This window comes from Piliocolobus tephrosceles, chromosome 16, assembly GCF_002776525.5.
Source record: "Piliocolobus tephrosceles isolate RC106 chromosome 16, ASM277652v3, whole genome shotgun sequence".
Classification (NCBI taxonomy): domain Eukaryota; kingdom Metazoa; phylum Chordata; class Mammalia; order Primates; family Cercopithecidae; genus Piliocolobus; species Piliocolobus tephrosceles.
Genome location: NC_045449.1, coordinates 66,992,938 through 67,014,946, shown reverse-complemented (window position 1 = coordinate 67,014,946; position 22,009 = coordinate 66,992,938). Strand labels below are relative to the sequence as shown.

The window sequence follows — 22,009 nt, the reverse complement described above, 5'->3', positions numbered from 1 at the left end:
GAGAATTGAGTGAGAGGCGACTCCTGGGAAGTACCCAGCACGGTGCTTTGCATAAAGTCAGTGGCTCAAGAAGTGGAGAAGTGTCCCAAAGTGAACTCCAGTGCCCCGTGGTTTCCCTGCACTGCCTGTCCCTTCCCTCCGAGGAGACACCACAGGGACTCCAGTCCTTGGACACCATCTGTTGATTGGCCCAGCCTGTGGGAGAGGGCTTGGCCTCCTCTGGAACCTTCCTGCTGCCCTGTGTGACTTGCTGGCCTCTCTGCAGCTGATTGCCTGGGAGCCAGAGCAGGAAGAGGAGGTTACCATGGTGACCGCCCGGCCTAACTTTCAAGACAGCATCCACGTGGGCTTCGTGTCTGGCCTGAAGAAGTTCACCGAGTACTTCACCTCAGTGCTGTGTTTCACCACCCCCGGGGATGGGCCACGCAGCACCCCGCAGCTGGTGCGCACCCATGAGGATGGTAGGCACCCCCCAGCCCTGCTCTCTCTGCCCCACCCAAGGCCAGGCTGGGTGCCCCAGGCAGAAGGGCAGCATCCCCAGGCTGAGGTACCCCCATATTACCGTAGGCTGTCTCACAGATGATGGTCTCTTTCTAGCTCTAACTGGCCTTGGGGGTGGGGGTCCTTTTGGGGTGCAGTGCCTGGGCCCGTGGGACACCTGAGCTTCAGTGAGATCCTGGACACGTCGCTGAAGGTCAGCTGGCAAGAGCCGGGAGAGAAAAATGGCATCCTCACAGGTAGGCACCGCAGTGTTTTTGAACCAGAGGGTAGGACAGGGCTGGGAAAGGTCAGAGCTGGTCCATCCCCTGAAAAGTAGCCTTCGAGCTACTTTTCACCCAAACCCTTGAAGCCAACCCACGCTTTCTTAGAAACCATCACAAGAGGCTCTCGGCACCTGCACTGGATTACGCATCGCAGAGTCTCCAGCCCCACACCTTCAGCCACAGATCTCAGTGGCTGCCATGATGACTCATTACGTCCCTTGCAATTCCCTGAAGTGCTGGCATCCCACTGAGGCTACACCTGAGACCCAGGGCATGACACCAGCAGCTCCCACCTCCCTTGGCCCCATTGCTCCCAATGTGGATCTAATTGCCAGCCTAGTGGAGAAGGGAGAAGTGGGTCAGGCCAACTCGTGATCACAGCCAAGCTCATGCCAACACGGGGGCTCTCCCCAGGGTACCGGATCTCCTGGGAGGAGTACAACCGAACCAACACCCGTGTGACCCACTACCTGCCCAACGTGACCCTGGAGTACCGTGTCACGGGCCTTACCGCGCTCACCACCTACACCATCGAGGTGGCCGCCATGACCTCGAAGGGCCAGGGCCAAGTGTCCGCCTCCACCATCTCCTCTGGGGTGCCCCCAGGTAAGTGCCCACTCTCAGTGCAGGACTCTTGGAATTCTCCTGAGCAGCATCCCATTCCAGAGACCCCTTATTGGCTGGGCGTGGTGGCTCACGCCTGTAATCCCAGCACCTTGAGAGGCCGAGGCAGGTGGATCACTTGAGGTCAGGAGTTTGAGACCAGCCTGGCCAAGGTGGTGAAACCCTGTCTCTACTAAAAATACAAAAATTAGCCAGGTGTGGTGATGCATGCTTGTAATCCCAGTGAATTGGGAGGCTGAGGATGGAGAATCATTTGAACCCAGGAGATGGAGGTTGCAGTGAGCCGAGATCATACCACCACACTCCAGCCTGGGTGACAGGGCCAGATCATGTCTCAAAAAAAAAAAAAAAAAAAAGAGGCCCCTTGTCTTTCAGGAATACCAGCATTCTTCCCACGGGCTCTCCCCTTCCCCTGTGCTGTGTGGGTCCGGGTCCTCTCAGAACAGTCCAAATCCCCGGGATCCCAGGTCTCTGGACAGGGGCTCCTCTGGCCCCCTGCTGCGTCTTCCCACAGCTCTCAGAAAAGCAGAGGCCCCCTACCTTGTCTCATTTCCCCACCAGTTCCTCCCTTCACCCATTTCTCACAAGATTCCACACCAAGCAATGGTATCTGTGATTCAGGGGAAAAAGCCCCACTGCCACCCAGAGTCCACTTTGGTTTCCAGCATGTGGAAGTGTTGGTTGGGAGGTGGCAGAGCACGGTGGGAATACTCCTAGGCCTGGCATAGAGAGCAAGCCCAGGTCCACTCTCAGCTCTGCTTCTGCCAAGCCCTACAACCTTGAGCAAGTTCCGGGTCCCCTGTGTGCCTCAGTTTCCCCATCTGTATATATGGGAAGTTGGACTGGATAACCATGTGTTCCCATCCAGATCAGTCAGGCAGTGCTTGTGTGACCTGCCAGCATCCCTCCACCTGCTGTGTAGGTGACTGGGCTGCCTGAGCCTCGGCCAACCACCTCCCTCACGCCGCCCCAGTGATAAATACAGCCATGCTGGCAAATACGTATGTAGCACTCACGGGGCATGGTGTTAGGAGCTTTGCACACATTGACTCATTTAATCCTCACAACAACCCTGAGGGAGGTGTTGTTATTACCATCTTCGTTACCAAGGAGGACATGGAGGCACAGAGAGGTGGATAACTTGTGCAAAGACACACAGCCTGTAACTAGTGGAGTTAGATTTAAACTCATTCTGACTCCAGAATCTGCTCTTTCTGTTCTTCCTGAGCTCCAAGATCCCCAGGGTTCCTGGCCGGAAAATAAGCTTCCCCTGTCCCCATCCATCCTGTCACCTTCCTGAGCTGTCATCAGGCTTAGGAGGGCCGGAGATCTGTGCGGATGCAGGGAGGATTGGTCCTGTTTGGTTTCTTTCTCACCCGGCTTGGTTTGAATGCTGCTTTCAGCTTCCTTACGAGCACCTCACTCACATCCAGAACTGCCCAGGAAGAAGGGGGCATTCCAGCCCGTTTCCTGGCCCTGAGCCTCCTCTCAGCCCTGGGAGATCTCCCTTGGCCCCCAATTCTGTCCCAGCCTCCTGGCATGAACATGGTTCTCCGTAAGATGTGGGAACGAAGATTGTGGGTGGAGTGAGGCCGTGGCTGTGCTTCTCCTCGGACATTTCCAGGAAAAGTGTGACACACAGGCCTCTCCATGCCCAAAAGTCGCGTTCGACATGGAGGGCTATTCTCGCCGGATCTCCTTCCCCACCCTGTTCTCCTTTTCCAGAACTCCCAGGGCCCCCCACCAACCTGGGCATTTCCAACATCGGCCCCCGCTCCGTGACCTTGCAGTTCAGGCCAGGCTACGACGGGAAAACCTCCATCTCCCGCTGGCTGGTGGAAGCCCAGGTAGGGCAGGCCTGGGCCCTGGGCCGCAGCCCCCGCCAGAGCGCCCCTTGCTCTTGAGTGCAAAAATCTTATGTGTGTTTCAGCCTGTGTGAAATTTCACATGCAACTCTCAATGGCCAATTATACCCCAAATGGTCACACTTCCCAATATTGTCTCCAGCTCCCCCTGCCCCTCACCTGTGTACATGGAAAAACACACACATTATAGTCCCCTCCTGGGTCTGGCGGCGGCGGGGGGGGGTGCCTAGAAAAATACCCAGGTGCTGGAATATAAAAATACCTGCCTTGGCTGTAGCCTGGAATCATCAAGGGAGCGTTCAGAAGTGCCAACACCTGCATCCCACCCACAGAAACTCTGATTCTGATTTAGCTGGTTTGAGGGGCAGCCTGGGTCTCTGGAAGTGCCCCGGGATGTTTAGGAGAATCACCTGGGCTGCTTATTAAAAGCACAGATTCCTGGGCAGTGCTCCAAGGATTCTGGCGGGCCCAGGAATATGTTGATCACAAGCATCCTGAGAGATTCTAAGGCAGGAGGGCTGAGTCACACTTGCAGTCGTGTTTAGGGGCCTGGAAAGATGGTAGCCCCATTTGGTGCCCTCCAGATGAGCCCTGGGATCTGAACCAAGTTCTTCCCTGGCAGGGCTTGTACCGGAGCTTAGAGCACCCTGTGTGAACCCTATAGTCTAGACAGGCCTAAGGTCTCGCCCTTTTCCAGGTAGGCGTGGTCGGGGAGGGAGAGGAGTGGTTGCTGATCCACCAGCTCTCCAACGAGCCCGATGCCCGCTCCATGGAGGTGCCCGACCTCAACCCCTTCACCTACTACAGGTAACAAGACCGGCCCGGGGAGAGGGCAGCAGCCCCAGGACTGGGGGTGGGTGGGGGCCGTGGCCCAGACCAGGACAGGGTTGAGAGCTGGGGTCCAGCCCTTACCATCTTTCTCATCTCTCACCGCCCCAGCTTCCGCATGCGCCAGGTGAACATCGTGGGCACCAGCCCCCCCAGTCAGCCTTCTAGAAAGATCCAGACCCTGCAGGCACCCCCTGACATGGCCCCAGCCAACGTGTCTCTGCGCACGGCCAGTGAGACCAGCCTGTGGCTGCGCTGGATGGTAAGGCTCCATCTGGGGGGTGGGGGTGGGACCTCTCCGTGAACTTCCGGTCATTGCCTCCCAGAAGGTGAGCACTGGAATTCCTGTGGCTCCTTTCTCTTCTCTTTCTCTTTTCTTTACTCACCTGGTGAGATGCCTGATAATCAACATCTTAGCCAAATGAACAAATACCCCCCCGCCAATGAGAGGAAGGAGCTAAAAGATACTGTTTACTGAGCATCGCCAAGTGGCAAGCATTTTAAAATTTTCATCCCATTTGATTCTCCCAGTAATCTGACAAAGGACACATGATCATCTCAATTTACAGCTAAGAAGACTGAGGCTCAGAGAGGTTAAGAACTTGCCCAAAGCCACACAGCTCCAAGCGGCGAGTCTGGGATTCAGGTGCCACTGTGGCATTCAGAGAGTGTGCCCCAGATCAGGGCTATGTGTGGAGGGTCATGACCCTGGGCCATCCTGCACGAGGTAGTGATAGTAACATGCCGAGGCTTCCTCTCCTACCAGGCGCTATTCTGACAACAAGCCTGTGACAGCAGAGTGATCCTGGTCCCCATTTTGCAGATGAGGAAACTGGGGCAGAAGAGAGGTCAGATAACTTGCCCCAGGCCTCCCACATCCTCCCACGTGCTTTCATGAACAGCAGGGCTGAGGTCCCAACCCAGGGAATCTGTACCCGCAAGTCCACAGCTCTAACCATTGGGCACACTGCCGTCTCATCCTCTGGAGAACAGGAGAGGCCATTTCTCCCCGCCAGGCCCTCTGGAACATCGTTTCCCAGCACGCTTCCCACAGAGCTGCAATCCCAGGAGGCGCTTGGAGCAAACAAGAATTCTTACACAAATAAATGTGGGGAACAGCAGTGCATACCACAGCTCCGCAGAGAATCCGGGAACACTAGCATAGCAGGAGCCCTCTTGACCCCGCTTCCCCAGGCCCGTCTGACCACACAAACCCTTTGTTTCCATGTAAGATCTTACTCATGGTGCAAAACACAACTGGCAAACACACCACACTGTGAAGTCATTACTGCCGTTCCCGCGTGCATACAGCTTGATGCTAACAGCCATGAAAGCACTTGGCACCGTCAGTCCTCGATAAATATTAGTTATTAATTGCAGTTCCCTTCCCAGAGTGGCTGGCACCTGAGCAGAGCTGCAGAGCTGTCTCAGCCCAGCTCACTGCCCTGTGCACAGTGTGACCATGCCCACCTCCTGCCCCTTTGCTCCCAGTCATCCCCACCCCAGACTGGCTCCCTGCTTCCTTCCTGAGTCTCACTTTAAGGTTTATAGCTACTAAAAGGTTAGAGTCTGATGCGGAGGGCAGGGACTGCATGGGGGAATAGGAAGGCAGTTGCCGCGTGGCACAGAGCCCTAGGCACCTCTCAGGCCCGTGCTTAATAGTGCGTGGGCCATTACCTTTTCTCAGCAGGTAAAGGAATGTGCACGTAAGCCCCATCCCCGGCTCTCAAGCCCATCAATTCCTATCTTAATGGTCTTTGGTCGGCTTCACTAAGTGTCTGCAGGAGGAAGGAAGCGTGTAGTAAGCAGGGGAGGTTGGGGCCGAAGGTGAGGAGTGGGGTAAAGTGGGTCAGCCTGGGGTGAGCTTGTGGACCAAGGGCCCTCCAGAGCCCCTGGGGAAGCAGAATTTGGGGAGGTGAGGGCTGGAGATGCCCGCACCCCAGCTCTGTGCCCTTCTGAGGAGTGGAGGCCGGGCCCTGGGCTCCCCTCCCTGTGTGCACACCTCCACTCTCACCAGCGCTGCCCGTGGTCATCCACACAACCTTAAGCTGGTGACCACAGCCTCATCAGCATAGTCCTAAGGCCCAACAAAGAAACCTGACTTTTATTTTCTGTGAGACTCAAACAAGAAGCAGGAGACCGGTTGGGTGTAGTGGCTTGTAATCCCAGCACTTTGGGAGGCCGAGGCGAGCAAATGGCTTGAGTTCAGGAGTTTGAGACCAACCTTGGCAACATGGCAAAACCTTGTCTCTACAAAACTTAGCAGGCATGGTGACACATGCCTATAGTCCCAGCTACTCAGGAGGCTGAGGCAAGAGGATCGCTTGAGCCCAGGAGGTAGAGGTTGCAGTGAGCTGAGATGGCACCATGGCACTCCAGCCTGAGAGACAGAGCCAGATCCTGTCTTAAAAAAAAAAAAAAAGAGAGAAAGGGAAAAGCAAAAAAGGAGGCTGAAAATGCAGCAGGAGAGACTGAAGTTTGCTGGACAGAAGGACTTCCTGACCAGCAGGTACCCCATTCATCCTGCTCTCTGCCCATGCTCACTCCTCCAAAGGCAGGCATGAGCTGAGACCAGGTGTGATAGGCAATTAAGTGTGTGCCGGCAGCCTGAGTGACAGAGGTAAGCAGCAGAGACAGCAGAGCAAAAGGTGGCGGTGCTATCAGCATGTCGGACAGACGGCCTTTGTGGCTCCTGGCTCCCTTGGCAGGGTAATAGATTTGTCACATGCACCCAAGTAAAGGATGCGGCTTCTCTATCCTCCCTGCAGGAAGATAAGAGCCCATCAGAAACAGTCACACAACCTAAGCCACACTCGGGTGAGAGAGCCTCATGTGGACACTGACTGGGTGACAGTGGGATGGATAGCCCTGAAGGCTCCCTGGAGGAGAGGGTACCAGGGCAGTTCTTCCCTGCGCAGTGGGGGGCCTGGCTCATAGCATCTTTGCTGCCCCTGCCCCACTGCAGCCTCTCCCGGAGATGGAATACAATGGGAACCCTGAGTCCGTGGGCTACAAGATCAAGTACAGCCGGTCAGATGGGCACGGCAAGACACTGAGCCACGTGGTGCAGGACCGCGTGGAGCGGGAGTACACCATTGAGGACTTGGAGGAGTGGACGGAGTACCGCGTCCAGGTCCAGGCCTTCAATGCCATCGGGAGCGGGCCCTGGAGCCAGACGGTGGTGGGCAGGACCCGGGAGTCAGGTACCGACCCCTCACACCCAGCCACCCTGCTGCCTCTCCCCTCCTTGGTCTCTGTGCCCTCAGGGCCATCCAAGGGCGTGCCAGGCTGAAGCTGTTGTTCAAACACAGCCTGAGCTCATTTCCTCTGCTTATGTTCAACGTCACAATGATGTTGCCACATCTCCCAGCACCTGCCACTTCCCTGCAACTGTGCCTGCTATTCCCATATTCCCAAGGGGGACCGGGGTGTCCCTGCCTCTGGAGGACAGCTAAGTAGGCTCCACCATTCATACTGCCCACTCCCCTGCACTCAGCTTTAACCCTGAAACCCAGTGGTGCCTGAAAGACCACAGTGGAGGGATCGGGGAAAGGGTTAGCTCTCAGAACATTCCAGAATCACTACTGGAAGCTCCTGGGGGCCTGCCCAGGGGTGACCCACAGAATGTGAGCCCAGCATTCAGGCAACCCTCATCCATCCACACGTGGTTCACTGCTCTGTGGCTTTTTCCTGGCACCCTTTAAATGACAGACAGCTCTCCTGGGCCACCCTGGTCCCTCTGCCAACCCTCTCTGCTGTGCTAGCAGGAAATGCAAGCTCATCTAATCCTAACCTGAGCAGAGACTCCTGTGGGGAGGCTCATCTGAAACCGGAAACAGCGTCTGCAGCATTCCAAAACCAAAGGCCGTCTTGGTGGGATCGTTTGCAGTTTGGGGACCATGTATGCCACGTTTCTTCCATAGAGAGGCAACATCGAACTGGCCCCTCCCTTGGCCCCCTGTCCTGGTCCATGTCCCTTGCACGATCAATGTTGGGTCCTGAGTGCCTTCTCTCCACTCCCTTTCACCCACAGTCCCCTCTTCTGGCCCCACCAACGTGTCTGTACTGGCCACCACCTCCAGCAGCATGCTGGTGCGCTGGAGCGAGGTCCCCGAAGCTGATCGCAACGGGCTTGTGCTGGGCTATAAGGTGAGTCCCAGGATCCCAAGAGGTGGGGTCCCTACACTGGCCCCTCCAGCGTCTCCATCCAAGGAGCCATGTTCTTATCGCCCTCTGGGTGTCTGCCTCCTAAAGTGGATACAGGGGATCTGCCTGGTGTCCTAGCCAATGGTCACCATGGCAACCACAAGTCATCCCTTGTGGGTGGGGAGGCACCCAGAGAGAACCCAGGTCCTCGGGCTGCTCCTCCTCTCCTGGGAGGCCATGCTGGATGCCCCCAGCCTCACTCGACTCTGAGGGACCCAGTTTTGATTTTCATTATCTTTTAGAATCCCTTTTAAAGCTGTGCCTAGTCACATGGTCCAGGCCTGGTCTGGAAGATGGGAGATGTGTGACACAGAGCCGCTAGCTCTGTGACCTTGCATAAGTCACGCCCCGTGTCTACTTCCCACCTGCATGCCCTCTCAGGAGCCTTCTTGCTCTATGACTGAGTCCGTCTTTGTGTCCTCAGCCCTCCGGGTATACTGGCTTTGCAATTACCCCCGACCCTGGGGGCCAAGTCACTCCAAGGAGCCCAGGTCTACCCACCCCCTTCCTGGGGAGGAGACTCATGAAAAGGGTGGATGGGTGAGACGCAGGCCCGAGGCCCTCACCCTGTGCTGGGCCCTGACAGGTGATATATAAGGAGAAGGACTCGGACGCCCAGCCCCGATTCTGGCTGGTGGAAGGCAACTCGTCTCGCAGTGCCCAGCTCACCGGCTTAGGCAAATATGTGCTCTATGAGGTCCAGGTGCTGGCCTTCACACGCATTGGGGATGGCAGCCCCAGCCACCCTCCCATCCTGGAGCGGACGCTGGACGACGGTGAGTCCAAATCCCAGCGAGCTTGGGGAAGACTGGGAGGGGCCGCCCTTCCTCCTGCCCATCTGGCCTTGCCCTTCTGGGGTCAGGCTCTGCCCCACGGGGAGCCGTGGCCTCAGGCCTCCTGTAGGGATGGGTCACTCGGAGCCACCAGCCCCAATGCAGCGGGTGCTAATTACAGCCTGTGTATCCCTGAGGACAATGCGGAGGCCGTTTGACATCTGATTTAGTCTCTTGGTCTCTCTGCAAAACAAGTGTACGGAGTAGGGACTTGCCCCAGTTTCAATTTACTTTTTTTTTTTTTTTGGTAGAGTATCACTGTGTCACCCAGGCTGGAGTGCAGTGGTGCGATCTTGGTCCACTACAACCTTCGCCTCCCAGGTTCCAACCAATCCCTTGCCTCAGCCTCCTGAGCAGCTGGGATTACAGGCGATGGCCACCACGCCCAGTTAATTATTGTATTTTTAGTAGAGCTGGGGTTTCACCATGTTGGCCAGGCTGGTCTTGAACTCCTGACCTCAGGCAATCCACCCGCCTCAGCCTCTCAACGTGCTGGAATTATAGGTATGAGCTACTGCGCCCAGCCAGTTTTACTTTGTTTTTCAACTAGAGCAGGTTCACTTTGAGTAAAGGTCTGTGAAAATGAAAGCATTTTTCCTGGACACACGAACCTCCTGGTCCTGTTTGCAAAAGAATGTCACCAGCGGGCTGCAGGCATTCATCCCTGTAGCAAAACTCCCCATCAGAAACTGACCAATGCATCCCTTGCCCCCTCCCATCTCCCCACACACACCCCCACCTACTGCCCCCCACAGACATTTGCAGGAGCCAGACCAGAGTGCAGAAGGAAGCCCAAATACCATATGTTTGCATATGCTAACATTATTCATCAAGCTAATGAACTGTTAAATTAAATATGTTCTATCCTCCTGCCTTGACAGATATACCCTTATAATGATCTGGAAGGCCAGGTTCAAGTTTAGAAATCTCAGGCTGGGCGTGGTGACTCACGCCTGTAATCCTAGCACTTTAGGCAGCCAAGGCAGGCAGACCACTCGAGGTCAGGAGTTCGAGACCAGCCTGGCCAACATGGTAAAACCCCGTCTCTACAAAAAATACAAAAAGTAGCCAGCTATGGTGGCACACGCCTGTAGTTCCAGCTACTGGGAGGCTGAGGCAGGAGAATCACTTGAACCTGGGAGGCAGTGGTTGCAGTGAGCCGAGATCACGCCACCGCACTCCAGCCTGGGCGACAGAGCGAGACTCAGTCTCAAAAAAAAAGTTTGGAAATCTAAGACATGTTGTCATTCTGTGCTGGAATGCGGCAACACAGGAAGAGTGTCCCCTCCCCAGCTACCCTCCCCCATCCCCTGCCCCGTTCTCTCCTCACCCTCTCCTTTGAGCCACTCCATTCAATCTTCATCTCTACACCTGCAAAATAGCTACCCCCTGGCCCTCCCTGGAGGCAGGGGTGCATAGCCGACCCTCAGGAGGGTGGATGTGGGGACCAGGTCCATGCAGCCCCTGGAAGCATGTTTAGGGTTCTCCAGGCAGGGAATTACAGGGTCCCAGGATTCCAGAGCAAGGTCTAGAGAGAGGAGTGGTGCAGGCTGGGGGTGTCCATTTCCCATTACCCCACGGACACTTCACCCCATGGGGGGAAGGAAGTCAGAACAGGACCTTCTGAAGCACAGACACATCCATCCAGAGCCCACGCGCCCAGCTCTGAGGGTAACCCGGTTCTGGGACATGTATACAATGAGCAGAGGAGGCTGGAGCTCGAGTCCCCGCCAAAAGACGCCTATTTTGAGGGCAGAAAGCCCCCTTGGTTCCATGTTCTTGCCCCTGGCTCCTAACACAGTGTCAGGCACAGGGCAGCACTCCACAGAAATTCACTGAGCTGGGCGGCCCCGTCCCCCTCCACCCCACCAGGCTGCTCTGCCCAAGCTGGGCTCATCCCCAGCTGAGCGGCAGCCTCATCGGTTGGCCTCTTCTCCTTTGCCCCCTCCAGTCCCAGGACCACCCATGGGCATCCTGTTCCCAGAGGTGCGGACCACGTCTGTGCGGCTGATCTGGCAGCCCCCTGCTGCCCCCAATGGCATCATTCTTGGTAAGCCTTTGCCCTTCCTGTGCCCCGGCTGCAGGAAGGAGGAGGCGTGAGCTGTAGAGGAGGCCACTTCGTTACTGGCTAGAGGGAGAGCAGGTCCAGGGATCCCCCACATCCCCTCTCCAATGGGATCTGAGTGTTAGTCCTGTTAGAAGTTCCAGGGTGTCAGATTATCTTCTGGAGGGCAAGATCAGAGTCCAAGTCCCCTAAGAGTCATGGGTTGGCTTTGCGTCCCCAAATGTCCCCAGGCCCCCAGCCTGCCAGCCATCTGGTAAACCGCGGACGCTGTTCCTTAGCATGGCCAAGTGAGGGCACGCTGGCCGGCTCAACACAGCTGGAAAAGAGTCCCAAGGCTCAGGGGAGGGAGGCTACAGATGGGAAGCTTCATCTCACCTTCAGGGTTCCCCCAACACACACACCCCGGGTTCCCCCAACACACCCACGCAGGGTTCCGGTCGGCAGCTGTGTGAACTTGAGCAAGTCTACTCCCCTCTGCAGCCTCAGTCCCCTCACCTTTAAAATGGGGACTTGGACTACCTGCACCTATTCCGGGGTCTCAGTCTCGACCTCACGCACCACCTGCCCGAGAGCAATGCCACATCCCCAAGACAGAGTGGAGGCAGGAAGGGCAAATGCGTTAGCCCAGAAAGACCTGGGCTGGGATTCCAGCTCTGTCACTTACCAGCAGGTGATCTGACCTCCCCGGGCCTCAGTTTCTTCACTTGGGGCTGTTACGGGGGTCACAGACACTGTGTATAGAGTGCCTCTCCATGCCACCCAGAGTCCACCCTCCCCAGGTGGCAGCTGAAGACCGGAGAGTGACCCAGAGGCCTCAGGCAGACAGACCACAGCCAAAGTGACCACAGCAAGGTGGCCATATGCAGACACAGCTGTGGCTTTGGACGGAACAACCGTTCCCGGGGCCCTAGGGGCAGCTTGCCTTGCTTGCCGTAATAGCCATGTGCTTCCTTCCCACAGCTTACCAGATCACACACCGGCTCAACACCACCACGGCCAACACCGCCACCGTGGAGGTGCTGGCACCCAGCGCTCGGCAGTACACAGCTACGGGTCTCAAGCCAGAGTCTGTCTACCTGTTCCGCATCACGGCCCAGACCCGCAAGGGCTGGGGAGATGCTGCCGAGGCCTTGGTGGTGACCACCGAGAAAAGAGGTGACTGCCCACAGGGGCCAGGGGAGGCCTGGGGGGCAGCTGAGGAGTGCCAGCCAGTGCTCTGAGCTGCTCCTAGTGGATGGCTGGTATGAGCTGCAGTGCCCTGGGTGAGAATGGAAGGTGGGCTCCAATCTCTGAAGTCAAAGTCAGTGAGGGGTCTAGTAGACTCCCAGAGATGGACTGCAAGTTCACTCCCAAGGACCCTGCTCTGGTCTGGTTTCCTAAAGGGAAAGTGTGTGGCCAGGCTCAGTGGCTCATGCCTGTGATCCCAGCACTTGGGGAGGCTGAGGCAGGTGGATCACTTGAGGTCAGGAGTTTGAGACCTGCCTGGCTGACATGGCAAAACCTCATCTCGACTAAAAATACAAAAATTAGCCAGGCGTGGTGGCGCACACCTGTAATCCCAGGTACTCAGGAAGCTGAGACATGAGAATCACTTGAACCCCGGAGACGGAGATTGCAGTGAGCCAAGATCGCACCACTGCATTCCAGCCTGGGTGACAGAACAAGACTCTGTCTAATTTAATTAATTAATTAGTTAAGGGAGGGTTAGTGACCATCTTCCCTCTTCCCTCTCCCCTCCCCACTCGCAGCCCTGACCTTGTCAAGACAGATGGGCACGGGATCAGTGCTACAGCCTGGAGCTCCGGCTGCCACTGCACTGCTGCCCTGAGCTGGCACCTTGCCTGACCTTGGGCTCCCCAATAGCAAGCCTTGGACCTGACTGGCCTAAAAGGGACATTAGAAAATCCTCTCAACCTGGACCACATAGTGAAACCCCATCTCTACAGAACATAGAAATATTAACCATAGGCCAGGCATGGTGGCTCACACCTGTAATCCCAGCACTTTGGGAGGCCGAGACAGGTGGATCACCTGAGGTCGGGAGTTCAAGACCAGCCTGGCCAACATGGTGAAACCTTGTCCCTACTAAAAATACAAAAATTTGCTGGGCGTGGTGGCGCACGTCGGTAACCCCAGCTACTTGGGAGGCTGAGGCAAGAGAATCACTTGAACCTGGGAGGTGGAGGTTGCAGTGAGCCAAGATCACGCCGCTGCACTCCAGCCTGGGCTACAGAGTGAGACTCCATCTCAAAAAAAAAGAAATATTAGCCAGGTGTGGTAGTGTACGTCTGTAGTCCCAGCCATTCAAGAGGCCGAGGTAAAAGGATTGCTTGGATCAAGGAGTTTGAGGCTGCAGTGAGGCTGCAGATCGTGCCACTGCACTCCAGCCTGGGCAACAGATACAGACCCTGTCTGTGTTTTAAATAAAGAAAGAAAAAGGAAGGAGGGAAAGGGGAAGGGAAGGGAAGGAAGAGGGAAAGATGGGAGGGGAAGGGAGGGAAGGGGAGCGGAGGGAAGGGAAGGGGAGCGGAGGGGGAAAGAAGAAAGGAAGGGAGAAAGAAGGGAGGGAAGAGGGGAAGGAGGGAGAAGGAAGGGAGGAAAGGAAAGGAAAGGAAGAAAAGAGAGAGAAGGAGGGAAGAAAGGAAGGAAGCAGGGAGGGAAGGAAGAAGAAAATGTACTCAGGAAAATCAATTTGTATAGTGCTTCTCAACTGGGGACTACTTTGGCCCCAGGGGACATTGGACATGTCTGGAGACATTTTGGTTGTCACGGTGTGGGAGTGCTCCTGGCATCAAGCAGGTGGAGGCCAGGGACGCTGCTGAGCATCCTGCAGTGCACAGGAAGCCCCCACCACAGAGGCACTGTTCGGAATTCCAGTACTGCTGAGGTTTGAAAAGCTCTGCAGGAGGGGCGGGGCAGTGAGGCTGGGGAGAGAAGGAAGCCAAGCTCGGGCCTGGAATGAAGCAGCATCCCTCATCCCTCATAGGGAAACTGCCTCATCCTGCTCAATCGGGGGCAGCGCAGGGCCGGGCTCGGCCTCGTTTCAGGCAGGAGCGAAGGAACTGGGTGGGTGTTTGTCCCTCCTCACCGTCAGTCCTTGCTTAGGAGGCTGAGGGTGGGCCTCTGACCCGGAGAGAGGTGCTGGCTGTACCCAGGTGTGAGAACTTGCAGGGATCCTGCGTGCACAGAATTGGGCTGGGAAAGGGACGCCGGGCCTGAGCCCAGATCACCTCCTTTCCTCCCTCGAGAAAGTCCAGCCCCCTCCACTGTGGCCTGGCCCACTCACCTGCTCCTCCCCCTCTGCCACCTCCAGACCGCCCGCAGCCCCCCAGCAGGCCGGTGGTGCAGCAGGAGGATGTGAGAGCACGCAGCGTGCTGCTGTCCTGGGAGCCGGGGAGCGACGGGCTCTCCCCTGTGCGCTACTACACCATCCAGACCCGCGAGCTGCCCAGCGGCAGGTGGACACTGCACTCGGCCTCCGTGAGCCACAACGCCTCCAGCTTCATTGTGGACAGGTGAGGCCCGGGTCCACGCCGGCATCCCCGCCTCCCCTCTCCCTGCCAGGACCAGCGGCGCTCCTCCACTGGGTAGGGGGCCTTCTGAAAACACCTCCAGCCTGCCCCAGCTCTCCTGCTAGCATGCACCACCCAGGTGGCCTCCGCGTCCACTCTCACCCTCCCGAATTAGCTCTATCCTGCTCTCCTTCACTCTGTTCTCTCCAGAACCCTGTTAGGTTGCCTCTTAATGATCTATTTCTGAAGCCTAGAAGTCCCCCTTTAGCGAAGTGCCTGTCATCCTTCATTAGTGATTCTTCCAGCCGGGTGGCATCTTCCTCTCCAGCTTTAATAGGGGAGTGGAGTGTCACTCCGAAATTCTAGCTTCAATTTAATTCTGAGTGGGTTCTATTTTTTATATTCCAGTTGATGTGACTGGGAATTTTGAGCAACACTCTCTTCCCCACCTCTCCTACCCCCCATAAATCTAAAAGAGAGACGTTTACTCTGAGAGGAAGTAAGGCTTATAGAGAGGAAGTACTGCTTCACTCTTGAGAACCTCAGTTCTTCCCTAATTTACTGCATTTGAAAGAGAGGCTGGGCACAGTAGCTCACGCCTAGAATCCCAGCACTTCGGGAGGCTGAGGCGGGAGGATCACTTGAGGTCAGGAGTTTGAAACCAGCCTGGCCAACATGGTGAAACCCTGTCTCTACCAAAATAGAAAACTTAGCTGGGTGTGGTGGCACGTGCCTGTAATCCCAGCTACTCAGGAGGCTGAGGCACAAGAATCTCTTGAACTCGGGAGGCGGAGGTTGCTGTGAGCCGAGATCGCACCACTGCGCTCCAGCCTGGGCGACAGAGCGAGACTCTGTCTCAACAACAACAACAAAAAAAAAAGACTCCATCTCAAACAAAAAAAAGAAAGAGATGGCAGTTTGTGGGGCAGGGGAGGAGTTTGTTCCGAGTGGAGGTATTGATGCTTTTGTGGCTGCGTGGTTCTCTGAGGTGGAGAAGCCTCAGGCATTTTCTTCCCGGGAACCTATGGCTTCCAACTGGGGCTAAAGGCACGTCAAGCTGGCATGGTCTGGAGGGCCTGGTCTAGGTGCTTGGGACTCCTGGGGCCAGGTCCCAGTTTGTCCTCTTTGTAGCAAAGCTCCTTTCTGAGCTTCAGTGTGCCCTCTGTGTAGTGGGCTGGCACCCCACCACTTTCCCGAGCAGGGGCAGATCACGGAGACTCCCTGGTGAGGGCCTGGGGGCGAGGCCTTTAAGGAGCACCTTGGCTCATTGGCCCCGACTTCCCCCCACAGGCTGAAGCCCTTCACGTCCTACAAGTTCCGAGTGAAGGCGACCAATGACATTGGCGACAGCGAGTTCAGCGAGGAGTCGGAGTCGCTGACCACCCTGCAGGCCGGTCAGTACCTCTTCCCCAGCAGTCTCTCTCTCAGCCCACTGGCTACCTCCCGGGCACGGGGCATTCTCTTCCGGGGGGAGGGGCCTCCAAAGATGAGAAGGGCGTGGGATCCACCGGGCCCTTCAGCTCCCGGGGTAAGGTCTCAGGGAGGCTTGGACCAGAGACACCTTTGCCAAGGGCTCAGGCTCCCAGGCCCAGCCTGGCCTGTGGCGCGTTCCTTCCTCGTGTCCCACAAGTGGCCGGTGAGTGGGGCGGGAGTTTCCAGCAGCAGCAGAAGCGGCCTGTGGCTCCGAGGGGCAGAGTGGAGGGGGCTCTGGGACCCTTGGGTTTGGGCTGGGTCAGTTCACAGCCCCTGCCTCCCTCCCCTTTACACCAGCCCTTTGTTCTGCAGAAGTCGGGCTGGCAGGCATGGAGGGCGGTGCAAGCTGGACCTGCCCCTAGTCCCGTATTAGCAGAATCTGGCCCCAGTGAGTTCCTGGGGGGCTTGAAGCTGTGGCCCCCAGAACCCACCTGTCTGCTTCTCTCCACAGCCCCCGATGAAGCACCCACCATCCTCTCAGTGACGCCCCACACCACCACCTCCGTGCTAATCCGATGGCAGGTACGGCCCAGCAGGCAGGAAGCTCCATGAAGACCCAGACGAGCTCTGCTCTGGGACTGGAAAGCCAGCAGTCCCTACCAGGGCTGCATGGAGCCCCCAGGTTCTCTGCCCCCAGAGCACCTGGGAAGCCATGAGAAATCCAGGCATAGTGCATGCGACAGAACAGTCTATCTACCGCATGCCCACACATACACACTCACACAACACACCTCATTACACTCTCCAGATAGTCACATCAGGCAGATGCTGTCATCCCCTTCTGCAGACGACCACTGAGAGTCAGGGAGGGGACCCGAATGGCCCCAGGTCACACAACCCGTGAGTGGCAGGGCCAGGTGTATTAGCCTCAGGCCTGCTGAGTCCTTGGACTGAAAAGTGCTTGGTGCTGTCAGGGGCCCCAGAGTCTCCATGAAGCCCCACTGGTCGGTGAAGGGATTCCTTATAGAGACCTATGCCCGTCACCATCACTGTGCAAGAGAGGAAATGCCCCCCTTCGTCCATACCCCTTCCAGATGCCCACTCTTCACTGGGCACTGCCTGCTCTGCCATGGCCTGGGGAAGACTAGGCCAACCTCAGCGACCAGGCTGCTCAGGGGTCCTGCCCCGCGGGGCCCTCCTGTGCCCTCTGAAGTCCAGCCTTGGCTCAGCAGGTCACCCACATGAGAGGGACTCCTGGCAAAACCGCGTCTCTACTAAAAGTTCAAAGCACTGAACTCCTGTCACCACTTCTCCAGATCAAAGGGGCGGGCACTCCCCTTCAGCCATCTGCCACCCCACAAAGGGAAAGCCCTGAAGACAAAGCCAGGAGGCTCCCCCCGCCACAGCCTGAGACACACAGCCTCAAGGAGAGGACGCTCCCTTAGAGAACATGACTTAGTGCACCTGTGACCAGGACGAGGCTGGAGCAACGTGGCGGAGGGGGCAGGGAGGTGCCCGCAGCAGCCGGGGAAGCCATTAAGGAGCTAATAAAGGCTGAGTTGTTTCAGCAGGTTTTTGGTTTTGGGGGGTTTTTGTTTTGTTTTGAGACAGAGTCTTGCTTTGTCGCCCAGGCTGGAGTACAGTGGCCCAATCTTGGCTCACTGCAAGCTCCGCCTCCCAGCTTCACGCGATGCTTTTTCCTCAGCCTTCCAAGCAGGACTACAGGCACGTGCCACCATACCCAGCTAATTTTTATATTTTTAGTAGAGACGGGGTTTCACCATGTTGGCCAGGCTGGTCAGCCCGTTCTTTATAAGCAGTATCATTAAGAAGTAGTTTCCACCTTCTCCCGAAGCCTGTTCTGCAGCTACGCTGTAGACAGGAGAGGAAGCAAAGGAGAACTTGATGAAGGGGTGAGGGGCGCACTCACCCTTGCATGTACTAAGAGTAGGAGAGAGCTCAGCTTGCAGGAAACACCAGGAAGTATTATCCAGGCAGGGACCAGCAGGCCTGGGAAGGCTGGTAATTGGGTGAAGGCAGCCCTTGAAGACAAAGGAGCTGAAAAAGGAGCGGCTCTAGGAAAACAGCTGTGTGCTCTAGGCCCAATGATGCTGTGTGATCTTGGGAAAGTTCCTTTACATCTCTGAGCCTCAGTTTCCTGCTTGGGTAAAAGGCGATTACGGATTCCTGCCTTTCCTTCCTTCCAGGGAATGCTGCAGGGATGAAATAGCTTCATCAGAAGTACTTTGTAAATTTAAAATGCTCAATATTATCTTGATTTATTTTCCTGGTTAAAACACAGTCCCTGCTCTGTGGCTGCAGGAGGCATGATGAGAGAGCGCGGGGCGGGGTAGGCGGTGGTCCAGGTCCCCTCCCCATCCCCTGTTCCCTTCCCTGCAGCCGCCTGCAGAGGACAAGATCAATGGCATCCTCCTGGGCTTCCGGATCCGATACCGGGAGCTGCGCTATGAAGGACTGAGGGGCTTCACACTTCGAGGCATCAACAACCCAGGCGCCACGTGGGCCGAGCTTACCTGTGAGTGACACTTGGGAGCCGGGGGAATGGGTGGGACGGGGGTGGTCACCCTCACCTTCCCGCTCTGGAGCTCTCAGCTTCCTGGAACCACTCTAACCTGAAACCCTGCCTCCCTCCCCCGTCTGTGCCTCTCCTTCTTCCCATCCCATTCATTCATTTACTGATATTTACTGAGCACCTTCTATGGGCCCCGAGACACTCTGGCGCACACCAATGATCAAGACAGGCAAGGTCCCGGCCCTCTTGGAGTTGCAGGCTGGAGGAGGAGCCAGGCGAGCTGGGAAGGAAACATTCTAAGAGGGCCTAAAGCCAGGGCCAGGCAAGGCTTACCTGGCACCAGCACTGGTGCTAACACAGAAGGATGATGCCAAGTTAACCGGGACAAAGAAATGGGGACAGCCTGGCACATGGGAAGGAGCACCCTGCCCTTGAGGGACCAAAAGTGTCACCTGGTCACACCCCAAAAGCAGTAGTCCTGGCCCCCTCTTTTTCCTGGGGGAAGTCACTGCCCTGCCTGTCCTGGGGACCCAGCCTGCCCCCTGGAGTGAAGGAAAGAAAGCAGGGAGGTCAGGTGGAAATGTCAGGGAGGGCCGATGCCCAGATCACAGCAAGGGAAAGATGTGTTTGGACTTTTGTGTTAGGAGCCACTTTGGTGGCATCAGGATGATGGCTTAGCCATGGTGGGAGGATGGGGAGCCAGAGACAGGCGCCCAGCTAGAGACTGTTGCAGTCACATAGCAAGAGCACGTGGTTGGAACCAAGGCACAGGCTCGGGGTGGACCAAGGCCAGTCTGGGAGATGATACATGATGAGCGCAGATGCTCCAGGGCTCCAGGTTTTTTGGTGGTGTTTTTTGTGTGTGTGTGTGTATTTTTTTTTTTTTTTAAGATGATTTGCCCAGGCTGGAGTATAGTGGTGCAATCTCAGCTCACTGCAACCTCCACTTCCTGGGTTCAAGTGATTCTTGTGCCTCAGCCTCCCAAGTAGCTGGGATTACAGGCATGCACCACCATGCTCAGCTAATTTTTTTTTTTTTTTTTTTTTTAGTACAGATAGGGTTTCACCATGTTGGCCAGGCTGGTCTTGAACTCCTGACCTTAAGTGACCTGCCCACTTTGGCCTCCCAAAGTGCTGGGATTATAGGTGCGAGCCACCATGCCTGGCCTGTTTTTGGTTTTTCAAAGTAAATCAGTCACTCACATAATAATTATTTAGTATTCCACATTGGCAGACAGTTAGGTGCGTTTACGACAGTTAAGAGCTTTAGACAAAATGCTGCAAAGTGGTGCAACCAATAAAATATTTTACAGCACAGCAGGTAGCAACAATAATTAGAACACCTTGGTACATAATGAAAGAAAAAACTGAGGTTTTCCCAGTGGCTCAGAGCCGATGTTCATATACACCTTTGGCTTGTTTGGGTCTGAAGTGCTTGTGTTCACCTAACATTTGGACTCAGACTACTAGAGATTTGTATAAAGAGCCTCCTTCCCTAAATATCTTCTATCCACCTACCTGGGACTCCATGACTGATGCGTAGGAGAAGAGAGCAGCAGGCAGGGGTACCCCAGAGGATTGGGTACTCAGGTGGATGTGGGGCACTCACCCCAACAGACTAGCAGGAGAAGGGGGCAGTTTAAGAGCCTCTTCTTTTTTTTTTTGAGACAGAGTTTCACTCTTGTTGCCTACATTGGAGTGCAATAGCACAATCTCAGCTCACTGTAACCTCCATCTCCCGGGTTCAAGTGATTCTCCTGCCTTAGGCCTCCTGAGTAGCTAGGATTAAAGGCACATACTACCACGCCCAGCTGATTTTTTTGTAGTTTTAGTAGAAACGGGGTTTCACCATGTTAGCCAGGTTGGTCTCAAACTCCTGACCTCAGGTGATCCACCTTCCGAAGTGCTGGGATTACAGGCATGAGTCCCTGTGCCCAGCAATTTTTTTTTTTTTTTTTTAGAGACAAGAGTCTTGCTCTGTTGCCTAGGCTAGAGTACAGTGGTATGATCTCGACTCACTGCAACCTCTGCCTCCCAGGTTCAAGCGATTCTCCTGCCCCAGCCTCCCAAGTAGCTGGAACTACAGGAGTGCACCACTATGCCTGGCTAATCTTTATATTTTTAGTAGAGACCAGGTTTCACCATGTTGGCCAGGCCGGTCTCGAACTCCTGACCTCAGGTGATCCACCCACCTTGGCTTCCCAAAGTGCTGAGATTACAGGCATGAGCCACTGTGCCCAGCTCAGCCTCTTCATTTTCACATTTCCTCCCTTGGTTCTCCCAAGCCTTTTGTGCCTGTCTTCTAGTGAGTTAGCAGGCAACAAAATGATTGAGCATGTAGCAAAGAAATATTAATAGAAAAACTGAAGTAGCTGATCTGACAGCATGCCTTTTTGGTGGATATTTTTTCTTTTCTCTTTTTTTTTTTTTTTTTGCCCACATGTGCTTGTGGTTGTGATTTTATATTGCCTGTGTATAATACAGTCATATTTCCTAGTAGTAAAATTGTTTGTGGTTCATATGAGGAAATTAACAACTCCAGTATTTCATGCTGGTTTCCAGGAACTCTGCCCTGAAAGAAGGAAGACAGTTGGGGGTGAGAGGGTCCCCCAGAGATGTCCCTAGAGATGCTGGGCTACAAGGGGCTCATGTCACCTTGGGCCAGGGCACACCAGGGTGGAGGCAGACTGTCCGGGGAGCCTCCACCTTCCCCTGCTACCACTGCACTGTTATCCTGGCCCGTAACTCAGCACTGGAAATCTGGAAACACTCTTTCTGGCTGTTCACATTGTCAGCCCCGCCTGGCCGGGGTTTCTTTGTGGGTGGGGATGTGTGGGCACTAACCTCCTCTGTCTGCTGTCTCCCTCTGCGCCCTGCCCCGGCACCCCCACCCCATAGCCATGTACTCCATGCGGAACCTGAGCCGGCCCAGCCTCACCCAGTACGAGCTGGACAGTAAGTCTCCTTGCATGGCGGCTTCATTGCGGGCCCAGGCCTCCCACGGGGACTGGGAGTGGGGCCTCGAGTGACCTGATCACAGATGAGGAAGTGTGCCCACCCCAGGGGCTTAAGGAACGGGACTACCCTGAACACAAGTGATAACCCTAAACACGTGGAAAAGTAGGCCGATGCCAGGGAAAGTCTCCTTCACGCCTGCTCTCTGTCGGGTGTGGGCTGGAAAAGGGAAGTCTGTAACCCTATGCTCCGCTGGGTCAAGGGACAGTGACAGCAGGGCCGCAGCAGGAGCTGTTGGATGCCGCTGGGTAGGTGGGCAGGTGTCCACGTGGCTGCTGCCCCATCTAGTCCTATTGAAGGCACTTCTCGGCCCAACTGGGTCTTTTTTTTTTTTTTTTTTTTTTTTTTTTT

At 55.7% G+C, this 22,009-nt stretch overlaps 1 protein-coding gene across 1 annotated transcript in view; it reads left to right on the top strand.

Moving 5' to 3' along the window:
- SDK2 (sidekick cell adhesion molecule 2) overlaps positions 1-22,009 on the top strand; it is a 309,965-nt gene that overhangs the window by 245,062 nt on the left and 42,894 nt on the right. Inside the window, exons 19-34 of the mRNA XM_023211918.2 lie at positions 266-461; positions 639-737; positions 1,179-1,370; positions 3,114-3,235; positions 3,951-4,060; positions 4,193-4,343; positions 7,047-7,284; positions 8,115-8,230; positions 8,874-9,063; positions 11,072-11,170; positions 12,146-12,340; positions 14,499-14,700; positions 15,988-16,091; positions 16,622-16,692; positions 18,511-18,646; positions 21,542-21,598. Of these exons, the coding sequence (XP_023067686.1) occupies positions 266-461; positions 639-737; positions 1,179-1,370; positions 3,114-3,235; positions 3,951-4,060; positions 4,193-4,343; positions 7,047-7,284; positions 8,115-8,230; positions 8,874-9,063; positions 11,072-11,170; positions 12,146-12,340; positions 14,499-14,700; positions 15,988-16,091; positions 16,622-16,692; positions 18,511-18,646; positions 21,542-21,598 (2,278 nt within the window). The remainder of the gene's footprint in view (positions 1-265; positions 462-638; positions 738-1,178; positions 1,371-3,113; positions 3,236-3,950; positions 4,061-4,192; positions 4,344-7,046; positions 7,285-8,114; positions 8,231-8,873; positions 9,064-11,071; positions 11,171-12,145; positions 12,341-14,498; positions 14,701-15,987; positions 16,092-16,621; positions 16,693-18,510; positions 18,647-21,541; positions 21,599-22,009) is intronic.